General features: G+C 45.7%; 1 protein-coding gene across 3 annotated transcripts in view; it reads left to right on the top strand.

Moving 5' to 3' along the window:
- DGKG (diacylglycerol kinase gamma) overlaps positions 1 to 16518 on the top strand; it is a 148589-nt gene that overhangs the window by 33126 nt on the left and 98945 nt on the right. For 2 of the 3 annotated variants that reach the window (XM_063092351.1, XM_063092350.1), the window contains exons 6-13: positions 2007 to 2056; positions 5067 to 5141; positions 5826 to 5948; positions 9558 to 9675; positions 10152 to 10240; positions 13258 to 13374; positions 14436 to 14528; positions 15904 to 15963. In XM_063092351.1, coding sequence (XP_062948421.1) covers positions 2007 to 2056; positions 5067 to 5141; positions 5826 to 5948; positions 9558 to 9675; positions 10152 to 10240; positions 13258 to 13374; positions 14436 to 14528; positions 15904 to 15963 — 725 coding nt within the window. The remainder of the gene's footprint in view (positions 1 to 2006; positions 2057 to 5066; positions 5142 to 5825; positions 5949 to 9557; positions 9676 to 10151; positions 10241 to 13257; positions 13375 to 14435; positions 14529 to 15903; positions 15964 to 16518) is intronic. The other variant, XM_063092352.1, reaches the window with a different exon arrangement.

Genomic DNA, 16518 nt, shown 5'->3' with positions numbered 1-16518 from the left:
TACCAGTTGTCTTATGTTGTTTTTAACTGTTTAAATCAGGATCCAAGGAAAGTTCATACATTGCCATTGGTTATTATGTCTCTTCAGATTCTTTTAATCTTTTGGTTCCCTCTCTATCAAAAACTGGGTTTTTGTTGCAGAATTCGGTAATTTGTCCTGTGGAGTTTTCATTTTGGCTTTTTTTTTTTTTACTAAACAAAATCAATTCAAATCCTTCCCTAGTTTTAATGATTAGAACTGATTAAAAAGAAAAGATAAGCTTTTCTTTTTAAAAACCAAGCATATATCTTTTTGGAAATAATAGCCTGAATTCCCACCCTTTGCCAACGCAGTAGTAACAGTAATAATTCCCACCGTTGAACACCTTATATTTGCTGAGCACGTAAAATGCATTGTCTCCTTTTAACCTCACAATAACCCTAGAAAGGTGTATTATTATTCCCATTTTACATGTAAGAAAGCACAGGAAGGTGAAAAGACTGGCCAAGGCCACATTGCTGAATAAGATGCTCACTCAGGCCTTTCTAGTTCTACTCCTCATGCACAGTAGGACCAGGGAGGGGCCAGTGTGAGAGAGTTGTCTAGGCCCAGGGTCCTGGAACAACACGAGGTCTGTCCTTGACATCGTTCAGTCACCTGCTCAGTGAGTCATCAGCATGTGCTTGCCTCTGCCCAGGACCCCCAAAGAATCAGAAGCCCATGACCCTAATTTAAGGAACTTAGACTCAACCAGAGACATACCACTGAAAAGAAATACAGGATGCAGAGACATTAAAACACCTGGAAGGAAATGACACAAGGGCGGCTTAGCAGGAATAATGTGACCAGGAGGGATGCATCAGGGAAGGGTCAGTTGGGGGAGCCTCCCCCGAGGAAGCAGCATGATGAAGGGTTTTAAAGAATGAGAGGAAAATAGGGGCTGGCCATTTAGCTCAGTTGATTAGAGCGTGGTTCTGGTAACACCAAGGTCGAGGGTTTGGATCCCCGTGCTGTCCGGCTGCCAAAAATAAAAATAAAAAAATAAGGAAAAGTAAAGACTGAGAGGAAAATGAAGAAATGTTTAGCTCTGCCTCCTGCTCCGCTGACTTCTGAAACCACAGACAGGATCTCTACCTTCTGGATGAATGAAATACAGGTCTCCAGATCCCATAAATGAACATTTTGTCCTTTGTCCACATTTCTCTCCCAGATCTTCCTGTCCTACATCACCTCCCTGCAGCTAGAACATGACTGAGGATGTTTCTGAGTAGCACACTGACATTTTAGGAAAAAAGATAAATTAGCTTCCATGGTATTATCTACCTCAAGCATTATTGAAGATTAACTAATAACAATAAAGAGCACAGAACAGTACCTTGTACACATGAAATGTTATATATAAATGTTCATTAACAAAAGAAAATAAAAATAAATAACACCTGTTGAGTGCTTTCTGTATTCCAAGCACTGTCGATTTGGCTTAACATTTACATGTTAATCCTCATAATAACCCTAGGAGAAAGGAACTATTTTAATTATTTTACAGATGAAAAAAGACCTGAGCTTTAAAAAGTGAGATAACTTGTTTGACATCCCAGAAGTGGTAGGGCACAGCTGGGATTTGAACCTACGTAACTCCACACTCTCTCTCTGTGTGCAATAGAAGCTAAGGCCCAGCTGTAATTCTGATGCCTCTGCCTCACTAGCAGCTGGCATTTGCTTTGAAATGTGTTCCAGGGATATTGAGGGGTGTGCTCGCCAGGGAGTCACACTCGTGACCTAGGTCTCATCTGCCACAGAGTTCTTGCTTGGACAGGTCCAGAAGCCAGATAGCTTGATTCTCCTGCCTTGTCCCCACCCTCTTCGTGTGGAAGTCAGATCTGCACCTTGGAGGGTGGGTTAGTTGGCTGCAACAGCCTCCACCCCAGTGATGGCCAGAACTGATCAAAACCTTGGTGGCATCAGAAGCTCAGCCTGTCCCTGGTTCCTGGAAGGCACCTTGAGCCTCACCTCTGTGTTTCTTGCAGTCATGTTTCGTCTCTATGATGCGGATGAGAATGGACTCCTGGACCAAGCGGTAAGCCCTCGCTCCAAATATCCCTCCTAGATCTGAGAAAGGCTGTGGGGGCAGGAGGACAGGTGGAGAAAGAGCCTGAAACTCTCAGTTCATCTGTCTAGGAATAGCAATGTCTCAGTAAGAGCTACAGAAATCTGAGTGGACCCCCATCTTCTACTTCCAAAGAGCAAGCCTTGTAGAGAGTAAACTCCAATTTGCCCTTTCATTCCAGAAGCACAGGATCATAAGATCTCAGAATGGGAGATGCTTTAGACTCTCAGCTAGTTTAACTTCCCAACTGGCTCACAAATCCCTGCTGAAATTTCCTGCTGAAGCCCAGGGGCTAAGAGGAGGGGCAGGGAGGCAACAAGTCCAGGGCAAGGAAGCAAGAGAAGGAGGGCACAGCTGGTAGCCCGTGGGTCTTTTCCGTCTGCTCCGAGCACACAATCCCATCCCACTTCACCTGGGAAAGCTTGAGACTCGCCCCCAACCCTTCAGGGAGAGGCAGGGATAGATAGGTCAGGGATGGTGGAGTGAGAGGAAGAACGGGAAAGGAAGGAGGCAGAGAGGGCAGAAGGCAAATGAAGTCAGACAGGCCCTGCGCTCATACCTGGCAATGTTGGGGACAGGGCTCATTATCGGGAAGCCACTGAGGTTGAGTCACATGAGCCAAGTCAGACCAGAGGCAAGAAGGAAGGGAACAAGCCCACTAGACCAACTGAGTCATCCCCCTTTCCTTTAAACCCCAGGGTGCTTTCATGGTTGTCATTTGAGGGAACAACCAGAGAATCACAGATTCAATCATCTCGTCAACACATATTGACTAAGCATCTGTCATGTGTCGCACAATATACTAAGTACTGGGGATACATACATTAGTATGATGGCCTCAGGAAGCCTTCATTCTAGTCCAAGCATAGACTCTAAGCAGCACAGTAAACTATGTGTTAGGCAGAGATGTATGCTGAGATGAAAAATAAGGGAAGGACAGGGAGTGTTGGTGGGAGCTGCAGGGTTAGCAAAGGTGGCCAAGGAAGGCCTCCCTGAGGAGGGGGCGCCTGGACAGAGACCTGAAGGAGATAAGCGAGTAAGTCATGGGATGGGGTGAGGGTGGGGAGTTTGCAAAGCATATCAAGCCTTATAGGTTATTGAAAGGGTTTGTCTTTTACTCTGGAGAAATGAGAACCATTAAGATCTTGAGCAGAGGCGTGACATGATTGACTTATGCCTTAACAGGATCACTCTAGCTGCTGTGTTGAGTATAGACTGTAGGGGTGCAAGCAGAGATACAAATTAGGAAGCTACTGAAATAGTCAAGTCATGAAATGATGGTAACCTTGCACAGGGTAGAAGCATCGTAGGTGGTAAGAAATGGTTTAATTCTGGATATATTGTAAAGGTAACGTCGGCGGACTGAAGCAAGTCTCAAAAGAGTTACCAACTCCCCGCATGGAATCCCTGACAGTGTACTCCCAGCCTCCTTCTGGACACTCCCAGTAAGAGGAGGTCACCCACGACCTTAGGACAGCTACTCCACTGCAGGGATGACTGCTAGAGAGGGCTTCCTTCTGCACACGAGGCTCCTGTCTGTCTGCCAGGGAATGGTTTTCAACACAAAACCTACTGCTCCCCTCCCTCTCCCACAACCAGCAGGGAGGCCAAAATAGGCCAACCCTCAATTCCCCACTTCCTACATCCCTCTGCTTCCTTCTACCCTCTGTAGCTGACCAGGATGCGTAGAAAACTGATTCTACACAATAGGCCTTCAAGTATTTGCAGGTGCTCTCCCATCTCCCCTAAAATCTTCTCCAAGCTAAAATTTCCCAATTCTTACACAGTTTCTCATAAGATGGGCTTAAATATCCACTCTGGACAAGCTCTGGTTTGTAAATGCCATTCTTAAAATATGGCACAGAACAGAACCTACCCCTCCACTCTTTAAGTATCGAAATGTGGCCTGACCGGGGTAGACATCAGGAAAACTAGTTCTTCCCAAAGTCTGCTCACTCTGCTTCTATTCACACAGCCCAAGACTGAGTCTAATTCTCAGTTCCTGAATCACATTTTCTCACTGAATCTTGGCCCCAACTAGATTCATAAGCTCTTTTCCATTAGAACTTCTGCCAAGCCCTGTCCTCACCTTTCTGTCTACTTCCCTACCCTCATCTACAGCCCCACCCTGTAGTTTTGCAATGGATTATTGTTTAATTTAAATGCAGCTCAATTATTAAAATTCCTGTTGGGTTTTGGCTTGCTTGTCTTACCTGGTGGAGAAAACACTTTTGAACCTTGTTCAGTCCACCAACATGTCCTTCCAAAGCAATCTTACTAAGAACATATAGACGGTGCCCTTGACACCAAATGCCTCTTCAGTCCAACATGTTTCGGTGGGGCTCTCCGTGCACTGACACTTTAGCATCCAATAATTCTGTGAAGTTTTAGATGAGGCCTGGCCTTGGTACCAAAAGTCTCACTCATCAGGCAAGTATATCCGTCATGAATTTCCTGATCACGAAGTCCTGGGCTCAGGGTTGGGCCATCGCTCAGAGGAAACGGAGGAGATGCCAAAGGGAATCTAAATCGTAGTGCCTGATCTAGGATCAACACAGTCACCATCCATCCAAGTGAAATTGACCCCTGACGTGGGTAGATGAATCCCAGGTTGCTAAAATTGGGGATGAGGAGTGATAAGAAGGAGGAGACAGCTGCCTTGGTGTGTACGTACTTGTAGGAGCTACAATCACAAAGAGGAAGGAAGCAGCAGTGCTTTTCCAAGGTAAAGGACAGAATAGGGGAAAGAAGGTGGGTCCAGGTGGGTCCAGGAGGAGGTCAGGTTCAGTGGCCTTCTGCTGCCTCTGGCTTATGCGTGCTTGTGCTTCTTGTGAGCATCTGCTGTCCACTGGGCTGTGTGGTCGAGGCAGAAACAAAGCAAGACATGCCAGCACCACCTTCTTCCCACGCTCTGCCCTGTCCGTCTTGAGTTTTGCTCTTGAAAACACGTCTTCGGTTGTCTCCCTTTGATATTTTCTAGGAGATGGATCGAATTGTCAACCAAATGCTACATATTGCCCAGTACCTGGAGTGGGATCCCACGGAGCTAAGGCCTGTGAGTTTCCATAAGCATGGGGTGACCTCTGAGTGAGTTTCCAAGATGAGGGGTGGACACACTCGGGACTTGGATGTGGACTTTTATTGTGCAGGTGCTCCCAGACTCATCTCACAGGCAGCTTCTTCGGCATCCTACACCTTGACCTCCCACTTCTCTTATAGGAAAAATGTAGGCAGTGGGAAAAAGTGTAGATATATCTGAAATAATAACTCCCCCTGACGTTTTCATCCCCAGAAAAAAATTTATAAGAGGAATTAATAGATCAAAGATCTTAGAGCTAATAAGAATTTCACAGCTTTTTCTCAATCACCAGATAATATTGTTAATAATAATTACATTGGGGGACTCCTATGTGTCAGGAATTATATTAGACATTTTATATACGTTTTCTCTAATCCTCATTACAGTGCTGAAAACACAGTAATATTGTTTCCATTTTCACAGATGAGCAAACCAGAAGCCAGAGAGTGAGGGTGACTGGCCCAAGGCCACACAGTCAGGTGAGGGCAGAGCCAGGTGTAGAACCCGACCTCTTTGCTCCCAGGCTGCTCTCTCACTGCTCCCCTCACTCTGAATTAGAGGAGAAAGGGGCAAAACAGGACAGAAGAGGAAGCAGGGGGCAGAGAGAGGTAGAAAAGTCAAGGATGGCGATGGACAGTTGCCGCTCTTTGGATCCCACAGATATTGAAGGAGATGTTGCAAGGGATGGACTACGACCGGGATGGCTTTGTGTCTCTACAGGAATGGGTGCACGGAGGGATGACCACCATCCCATTGCTGGTTCTCCTGGGGATGGACGACTCTGTAAGTTAACAAGCTAGAGTTCAAAGATCTCTCGCCATTCGGGAGCATTCATCGGGCTCCATGTTAATATCTACACATTGCCTTGGCTGCTGCTTGACTTCCCAATGGACATGCCATGCACTCTAGGCCAGCCTATAAGTCCTCTCTACTCTCACTCCATTTTACTTATCAGTGCCTGAAATATATTCATTCATTTGACAGACATTTAAAAATTATTATAAATAAAAACTATTTTCTGCATGCTGTGAGGGGACACAGATACAACATTGCCTTCAAGAAACTTATACTCAACCAGGCAAAGGGCAAAAAAACTTCAAGGAAAAATTCCATATTTTCCACAAATTAGATTTTAAAATGCTAAGAGAATTGGGGAGGGAGGGAAGGAAGGAATAACTACTGATCTGTTGTGGGGGGTACTTTCATGCATGGTATCTTACTTAACAACCAAAACAAGCAAATAAGGTAGGCATTTTTATCCCATATTATACAGATGGAAAACTAAGGTTCTGAGCCTAAGGAGCAAAAGGGGGGGAGCCAGGATTCATACCTGACTCCAAAGATCCTGCACTTTCTAACATCCCACACAGGAAAGTGAGATCGGTGGGAAGAAACCTTGAACCTGTCCCTGAAGAATGCGTGAGATTTTGAGATCCCATTCTTGAGGATAAAAATCAGGTGGAAAGACCTAAGAGGATGTTTTATCTTGCTCTCAAGTATGGGTATGATTTGGATGGTAGAAGATGGTAGGAGAGAGAGTTTGCAGCTGGAAGAACAGCTTGATCAAAGACCCAAATGAAGGAAAGTTCAGGATGTGCTACGGAAATCTTCCAGTTTGATCAGAGCAGGAATACATGTAAAGGCTTAATGTCCAATCAGTGGTTATATATGCCTGCATGTGACCCAGCCAGTTAATGCATTTTCTGCTTGCTTACTAAGTAAACTAACTCCCACACATGAGGTAGGGAAGATGAGAACTAGGAGAAATACAAATGGTGACATTAAGCATTTACCAGGACAGTCACACAGGTTGTGTGACACACCTCTCTGAGATTACTGAAATGTCATGGAGAGGAACAGAGCGGGAAGTACATCTGAGTCAGCCACTACCTGACTGTGGTGGCCTGTAATATCTCCATCTGATAGTTCTGCATTCAAGACTAAAGCTAAGCCTTCATTTCCAACACTCAAGAACTAAGAATCCTGCAGTCACCTCATGGCATGTCCAGTTTTTCCCAAGTGCTAAGTAGAAATCAATGAGCCAGGATCTATACAACTCCCTCCTTATTCCTTAGAACCCTAGACAATCAGAGCTGGAAAAGACCTTTGTGATTCCTGATCTTTACCCCTCATTTTACAAACTTAAGCCCAGAAAGGTAAAAGGAACTGCCCAATGGCACACACCAAATTAGTACCAGAGGCCATCCCCATATTCAGCAACATCTGACCCTGCATTCAATGATCCATTGCCAAGAAGCTGTATGTACAAGAACCCACGTGAACTAAGTAAGACGTACGCTCAGATAAGTAAGATATACTTTCTGCTATCAATACTCACTCCAGATTTTACTGAGATCAAAATGAAAGTTCTGCTTGGGTGTTGTTCCTATACACCGTTTTTTTCTCATTTTGGTAATAGAGATGAGACATTTTAATCATAAAGATCCAATTTCTGTTTTCTGTTCTATTTTGGACTTGCCAAGGTTCAAAGTGCCACCAGCTCTTTGTATGGAAATGAACCACCATTTTATGGCTAGAGGAGGGAGAGCCAACTATTTCTTCCACATTCTCCCCAGTGTCTCCCCCAAATGCCAAATCAGCCTTGTAGAAAACTAAAATTTACATCAAGAAACGGGCGAACAAAAAGCAAATGCAAATTTAGTTTTTATTAATCAAAAGTGTTATGCACTTACTTTTAAATATGTGCTAAATTACTTTTTTTAACATTTAATATTTGCAGTTTTGAAAAGCCCTCATCAGTGTCTTAAAAGTCCTATTGCTTGTTTGGCATTTTCAAAACCCACATCAGACCGTTGAAAAGTCCAGGTATCTCCAAATGGAGTATACCCAAAATAATCTGCCTCCTCGTGAAATTGTGGCAGTGTAAAACCTGGCGTGCATAAGGACGGTTACTCCCACATTCACCACGGTGCAGACATGAAAGAGCCACATGATGGTGCTATAACCCAAGCAGAAATGTTACTTTCTCCCAAGGCATGGTCCATTTGCTTCTTATCTTGTACCTATAAAAACAGTAGCTGAGAAAGGGGGGAGTCAGCTAACTGACGTGACTAATAAAGGTATTGTCAGATAAAACAAACAGCCGTCCTTTGGGCTACAATGACGAAGCTGAATGTGCTGAAGAGTGCTGGGATTCCCTTCTGCCCAGAGAGGAAACGCTTTTAGTGGAGGTAGGGGAGAGGAATAGGAGGAGTGTGGGCTCTCGAGCCAGCAAGAGCCCCCACCTTGACGACTGACTCAGTCACTTATGATCTGTGTGGTCTTGGGCTACTTAGATATTTCTGAGTCTCTATTTCTCACTTCTAGAATAGGAATAAATCCACCTCCTTACACATAAATAAACACTTTATTTTTGTGTCTCCCAATATCTGGCAGAGTAGGAACTTGATAAAAGTTTTAATTTACAATATGTCAGGCACTGGATTAGGAGCTTTACTTACATTATTTCATTTAATTCTTACAAAAATCCCTTGAGGTAGATGTCTGCCAAATGAATCAATCAATCAATCTTTTGATTTTCCTGTTTATAACACTAGTACGTGCTCACTGTAGAAAATTTGGAAAATACAGAATAAAGTAGAAGTTAGAGAATAAAATAAATCTGTAGTGGGGCCAGCTATAGCTAACCTCTGCTAACAGGTGTGAACTTTCTTCCCATCAAAGTTCTTATTATATAAGACTGAGATCATAATCTATCATCCAATTTGCATTCTGCTTTTTTCACTTAGCATTATATCATGAGCACATTCCCATATCATTCGATATTTTTATAAGTATCTTTCTGATTATCACCTAACATTAAATCATATGGATGTACCACAATTAACCTGTTGGTAATTTTGAGGCCTTATATTTCCAGTTTTTCATTATTTTAAATAGGATTGGATTAAACAGAGCACAGAGATATTCATCTATCTTTCAAACATTATCTCTTTAGGATAGAGCCTAATTTGTGAGTCAAAGGCAGTAAACATTTAAGGAATGTGTAGCTAGATAGAAGACAGACAGATAGATAGATAGATAGATAGATAGATAGATAGATAGATAGATAGATAGATAGACAGACAGACAGAATTGTTGTTCTGATTTATACTTCTGCCAGCCATGCAGGAGAGGGCTTATTTTATCCCCCAACCCCCATTCAGGTGTTCCTTGCTTTTAATACTTGCTAATTTTAGAAAACACACACAAAGAACTTTGTGTCGGTTTGTATGTAAAACAATTTTAAAAAAGAAAGAGAGTAACTTATCTTCCAAATATGAGAGGAGCATCTTATTTAGGGAAAAGAAGAACTTGCAGGAGATGGCTCCTGGCTTCCTCTAGCTAGAGGAAGAGACTCTAGCTACAGTCTCACCTCCTCTGACCCCACAGGGCTCCATGGGGGATGGGAGGCACGCCTGGACCCTGAAGCACTTCAAGAAACCAACCTACTGCAACTTCTGCCACATCATGCTGATGGGTGTTCGGAAGCAAGGCCTGTGCTGCATTTGTGAGTGAACTCCCTTCGAAGCCTTTTTCCCCAGGTTCTAGCTTACTCTGCACATGGTTGGCTTGTTACAAATGGCAGAGCCAGAGATCAGGCCTGGACCGGCCCTACCCTAAGACCCTGGCCTTTCTGTCCATTCACCAGATACTGGCACAGCGAGGATGACGCTGCACACTCCCCTTGAGTGACAAGCGCCTGCTGTGGCGTTTTCCTGCTGCACTAGCTGCCCACAGAGGTGGAGTGGTGGGTGGAGGTGCAGAGGCACACTGGGCGATAGCTAGGGACTCTCTTCTCAAGGAACAACAGGAGACTGTTTTGAATTTTCACCAGGCGAGGCCAGCTCCATTTGTCCCCTACCCCTCCCTGTCCATCCAGAGGGAGGTACAGGCCTTGGCAGGGTGGGGCTGGGGGATGGCTGGGCCTTTCCTAGTTGGTCGCTCACAAGCACCTTCCTTATTTTTTTTTTTTTTTCTTTTCAGACTGTAAATACACTGTCCATGAGCGCTGCGTGTCCAAAAACATTCCTGGGTGTGTCAAAACGTACTCAAAAACCAAAAAGGGCAACGAGGTTGGTGACATGGATTGTCTTGTTCTCCTGCATGCCATATCCAGGACGACATGTCTGTCACCATGGATTTCTGGGCAGGAAAGGGCTTTGGGAGCTTTATCCAGTCCCTTCTCTGCTTCAAGGACCACCCTTAAGCCATCCCGTCCATCCATCAATGCATTTGGCATCTCCTGGTGTCCACCGTGTGCCAGGCACTGTGCTGGGGGTACACAGGTTAGGAGAGATGGCCCCCAGCCTGCTCAAGAGCTGTGTAGTCTAAGGGAGAGATAGACATGTAAGCAAAGTGCAAAGTAGTGAGATCTGTGCAATAGTGATAGAGCTGTGTGGAACGTACAGTTGAGGCATGAAGGAGAAACCAGGGATAGCTTCACAAAGGAGATGGCATTGTAATTGTGTCTCAAACCCAAATCAGGAGGACTTCATGAGGCATCAAGGAGGACAAGACACTCCAAGCAGCAGAAGCCTTGTGTGTAAAGGCAGGGAGACGTGGCTTACTCTGGGATCTATACTTAGTTTGGTGTGGCTGTGACAGAGGATGCTGAAAGGGAAGGGAAGAAGATGCGCTCAGACAGTGGTGAGATCCAGAGTGAGAAAGGTCTTGTAAGGCCATCTGAGCAGTTAGAAAGGAGTTTCCTGTGCAGCTAAGGAGCCACTGAAGAGTTTCAAGCACAAGAAGAGATGATTGGGTTTGTTAATTAGGGAGTGTGGTATAGTAGAGAAATCAGAGGGGAACTCTCTTCCAATACTGAGGACCCAACTGGTTTGGGGTCTACACTCACCCGCTGTAGCATGGTCATGGCTGAGTCTGTGCTGAGTGACCCCCAGGCCATGCTGGCTATTGAGTGTTTTAACTGTCACACAAGAGAGGGTAGAGAAGATGAAGGGAGAGTTTGAGAGGTCATTTGGAGGAACTGGATCTGGTGATGGGGATGCAGAGGATGGGAGAGGAGCAGAGGGAAGGAGTGGCTCCCAGGTTTCTAGCTTGGCCATTGGGTGGTGCTGTTCACCAAGTCTGGAAATAGACCCTTAGCAAAATTAGCAGGGGAAGGGCACTCTGCATTGCTGCAGAGGAAAGAGTCTAGGGAGGAATCCGATCAGGAGATGGTTAGCAGATGGGAGTGGTACCCAGCCATCCCGAAGGACTCCTGAGAGAGAAGGGTGCCTGTGAGGACACGTGTGCATGCCCCATAGACACTGCATGGCCTCTCATCTGCTCCTCCTGCACCAACCCATGCACACCCCCTTCCATGTTCATGCCTTTCACCAGGACACACTGTGCCTCCTGCGCTGAGGCCCTGAGCCTGCAGTCTGGCCACCTGCCACACAGAGAAAAGAATGAGACCACTGAGGGACCAGCAGGGCACATTCACAATCTTCCGAGCCTGCAGGGGCAGCCCAAGTCCTTCACCATCTCTTCAGATCCCAGGGAGGATGGAGAAGGCCATGTGGTGTTAGGGAGACAGCCCTGGACTTGGAGTCAGAAGACCTGACTGTGAGTCCCTGTACAGCCACTTACCAGCCTGAGAACCCAGAGCCAGTCACTCAACCTCTCTGTAACCTCAATTTTTTTCTCTCTGCAAAATGCAAATAACAATAATAATCCCAGAGCAAATTCAATGTGACCATGTAGATGACAATCAACAAACTGAGTTCTTTAAACCCTCAGGAAAGCCGGCAGAAGGTGAGAAGCCACAAACCAAACATGGCACATCTTCTGGAGCAATAATTTTACCAAAAACATTCTGGGAGGAGGTGTTTAAGCAACTTTATTGCTAAGTAATTTAAAACATTTATTCTTATTTAATACAGACATGAATAGTATCAGGCAAATTTGTATGTTTTTATTATTGTGCTTATAGTTGGGCACTGCAGGCCGTGCCCCATTCTCCCCCAGAATCCACCGTATCTACTTCCTTCTGCTATTTGGGGTGCCTTGGTGGAAAGTTTTTAGAAGTTCTGTAGAATTCCAGGGGGAGAGAATGGAGAGCTCAGCACCCAGATAGTGGTATCATGGGTCAGTTGCTGTCACTATAGCTGCACTTACACACACACAAACGTTCCCATCAGCTTCCCAAGTTCCTAGCCTGTCCTGGTGGTATTTCCGGGCTGGGGACAGATACAACCAGCTCTACAGAAAACAGGTATGAAAGGCACCAGTGGACCTTCCCTAATTTATTTGGACTTTTTGTCTAACTTCCTTCTAGACTGCTTCTCAACTTCTCAACCTTGGCTGCATATCATAATCACCCAGAGTGCTTTAAAACATACTAATGGCAGGTCTCACCTCCAGAGTCTCTGATTTATTTGGTCTGGAGTGTGGGCTGGGCACTAGGACATCTGAGCATTAGCTCCCCAGGTGGCTATAATGGGCAGCTAAGGCTGAGGAGGAGGAGGGAAGTTACCCAACAGTGGGCATCTCCAAAGGGACAGGACTTTGCTGGAGAGGCCCTTCCAAATGTTCTGTCTCAGTGCATCCTTCCCACAATCTCAGAGGCAAGACTTATTCTGCCAATTTCTACAGATGAGGGACCTGAGACTCAGAGAGGTCCAGGGACTGGCCAAAGGTCACCCAGCTGCAAAGTGGAAGATCAGCAATCAGTGACTCCAGCAGTTTTATCTGATGCCCAAGCCCCCCTGAGTTCCCCTGCACCACGCTGCCTTCCCCTTCCAGAAGAGAGCGCACACAAGCACATTACTCTGCAAGGAGTTCTGCAAGACGGGCAGATGGACTGCCAGACAAGATGCTGCTCAGAGGCTTGCCTTCCAGGGTGAACGAGCTGTTCAAAATGTGGGCCAAGCGGTTTTCCATCTACCTTGATTAGCATGATGATGGTTAGGCAGGGAGGGACCTTGCTGTGTCATTTGGCAAAGCAACCAGTACCCAATAAGCATCTACGAAACAGGAAACACCTCCCTGGCCTCTACACTCCCTGTGCTCCTCCAGACTCTTCTCCGGCCCAGGGCCCAGGGGTGTGGTTCTACCACCTTCCCTGGTATCCTTCGCTTCCCTCCCGCAGGTGATGCAGCACGCGTGGGTGGAAGGGAACTCCTCCGCCAAGTGTGACCGGTGCCACAAAAGTATCAAGTGCTACCAGAGTGTCACCGCCCGACACTGCGTGTGGTGCCGGATGACGGTGGGTTGGTGCCCAGGATGGCCCTGCTTCTTTTCAGTGTGGTTTTCTGCTCAAGCTGCAGCATGGGAGCAGTGAACATCCCACCAGAGGGCATGAGCAAAGCCAGGGGAGCAAGGTTGGGAGAGCCCCAGAGTACCCGTTCAATGCCCTCAGTCCAGCAGCACTTCAATGACTTGCCGAGCTGCCCAGAAAGAGGGCACCCCAGCAGCAGTGGAGTGAGGGCTGCTTCAGAAGAAGGTGGCCAGGCCATGTCTATGTGGCCGGACAGCTGGCAACAGCAGGCCGGACCAGGAACTCCCATCATCTGGGTCCGGGGGCACTGACAGAGTAGGAAAAGAATCAGACACCAGAATGCCTGCTCGTTGGGGCACCAGAGGAAGGAGCACCTGCCCCGAAGGTGCTTTCTTCACAGTGGCCCCAATACCTGCCAGAGGCCTGGGCCTGCTATCACCACAGCCCAGGCTTAGAGTACATGGCCCCTCTGGATACTGGAGTGCCACTAGCAGCCACTGAGCTGCTTAACCTGTGGCCAAAGCAAACTCAGAGCCATGTCTTGTCCCACTGAGCATGGTATCAGCCTCAAAGAGGAGGTTTCTCCAAACCAGACTGCAGAACTCCCAAAATGCAAAGGCTAAGTCATGGGCTTTACTTCCAGCCTTCCATGAGTTTGTGCGTTGAGATATCTTTCCTTCCAGAACCTCAAAGCCCGGGGAGCAAATATCCCAGAGGGGCTCTGGAATCCACAAGGGGATGCCATGCTGAAGGGCCACTGGCCTGCTCATGACAGCTCCAGCCATGGGCAGGTCTTGGTCTCCTTTCTCTGCCCACGGTAGACTTGGCACCCCTTGGCGCACATGCCTGCACACACATACACACACACAAACACACACACACACACACACACACACACACACACACTCGGCGGCGATACTTCCAAAGCCAGCAGGGCATCAGGATTCGGGGAAGCACTAGACAGCTTGCCTCCCTAGCAGGCCTCTAAACCTTCAAACATGATGTTTCTTTAATCACTTTCACTCATTTATCTTCATTTTTTCCTCCAGTTTCACCGCAAATGTGAATTATCAACGTTATGTGATGGTGGGGAACTCAGAGACCATATTTTGCTGCCCACATCGATATGCCCTGTCACCCAGGTAAGTGCCCTTGCCCCCACCAGGGCTCTGGCTTCTCCGGGTTCACATTTCAGATTTAGGCAGCATTTAGACATTCACATCACTCAGAGGGCTTCCCCGGCAGCTCATAGGGTTTGTGTTTTCAGTATGACTTTGAAAGTAGTCCCTCTCAACCTCTCTCCTATGTCCAAACATGGGTCTCCGTCTACCTTGAGGGTTTCCACTTGAGTGTCTCAGCTCTATTTGGAAATGAAAACAACACAATTAAACTTCTTTTATCCCCATCTGAAACTTTCTCTGTCTCCTGTGTTGAAGACACCTCTCTCAAACCAACCACCAAATACTTTAACTTTCTCCTCTTCCCATCTTAAAAATGTTGCTAAGTCCCACTGATACCTCACATCCCACCCTTGACTTGGCCAGGTACTTCTTTCTCATTAAAAACCTAATAAAAACCACCACTTTGGGAAACAATTTGGCAGGATCTACTAAATTGGAGATACAGAAACTCTATAACCCAACAATTCCCCATTTATGTATCTACCTGAGAAATACAAGTATTTACTCCACCAAAAGACATGTACAAGAAAGTTCACAGCAACTTTATAACAGTCAAAAGCCAGAAACAAGCTAAATGACCATTACAAAGAAAATAGATAAATAAATTGAGGCATATAGATACGTTGTATTCATATAACAGAATATTACAATTCAGTGGAAAATAATGAGCTATTCTTAGATGCAAAAATATGGAGAATCTCAAAAATATAATGCTAAACAAAAGAAGCTAGATTCATAAGAAGACATGCTCTATGAGTCCATTCATATGAAATTCAAAAGCCAGGCAAAAACAGTATGGTATTAGGAGCCACCAAGGATTGTACTTGTACTGGATTGCATACAAGGGCATATATGAATGCAAAAATTCACTGAACTGTACAATTAGATTTGAGAATTTTACTATATGTGAGATAAACTTCAATAAAATAGATAATAAATATTGAAAAAAACAGGACAAACAAAACTGACAAAAATGACTTAATACTGTATATGCTGAGCAGAGAAGCCAAGTCTAAGACCTTGCTTCTCAGGGTTCAAGTTTCTAAATCAACAAACTAGATTTCTGCCCATTTCAGTGACCCCCATGTCCCTTGCCCGTGTCTCGAGGTTAAAGTTAGAGCAAGTGATGACTGAGGCCTGGAGAATCCTAGAAAAACGCATAGGGGTGCATTCCTGTTTTTAGGTCCAAAGCCCCACTTAGAAAAACTCCTCCGCATGCCGTACTGGCTTCCTATTCTCTTTCTTCATGTTAGCCATTTGTTTTTCCTCGGATCTCTTTCTTTATGTTGGGCTTTTTTCCCCCCAAAAGATGTATGTCTTTCCTCTCTTCTCATAGGACAGGCAAAGTGGAACACCTGATGTCAGCACGTCAGCCAAGGGCGAACTTGTGATGCAGGTACCTCAGTGAGCTCTGAGCTTGGTGGCTCACTCCAAGTGGGTCCAAGGCTGTGGGTGGAGGATGGTGCTTGGGTTCTAAAGAAGTGTATCTCGACATTCGCTTGCTCATCTGACCAATTATATCACACAGGAGGACACTTTATTCCCGGCCTCTGGAGTTAACCTTTGACCACCACACTGTAGGCAAGTGGTGAGGAGGGAGGTTGGCTGGTCTCATTGCTGGTCTCATTGCCTTTATCATCTTTTTAAGAACAAGTTACATAAAACTTCAATATGCAAGCCTCCTAAATGATGACAAAAATATGGCCTAAAAATAGACAATGGGTTTTCCAAGATTTGCCAAGCTGTCTCCAGAACATGATCGGCCAAAATGAAGCGAATCAGATCCAAAAATTCTCCTTAATCCTTAAATGTATATTTAAGAACTCATTTTTTACTTGGCTTCATCAGTGAACATCTTTTCTTTGTGCCTTCCACAAGTTCCAAGGAATGCAGGGAAGGTGGCCTGGTGAGGTACAAAGAGAAGGGAATAGAAAACTAGGCCCTAGAGAAG

Source organism: Cynocephalus volans, chromosome 1, assembly GCF_027409185.1.
Source record: "Cynocephalus volans isolate mCynVol1 chromosome 1, mCynVol1.pri, whole genome shotgun sequence".
NCBI classification, from domain to species: domain Eukaryota; kingdom Metazoa; phylum Chordata; class Mammalia; order Dermoptera; family Cynocephalidae; genus Cynocephalus; species Cynocephalus volans.
Note: the sequence above shows the minus strand (reverse complement) of the source record. Positions and strands in the feature narration are given on the sequence as shown.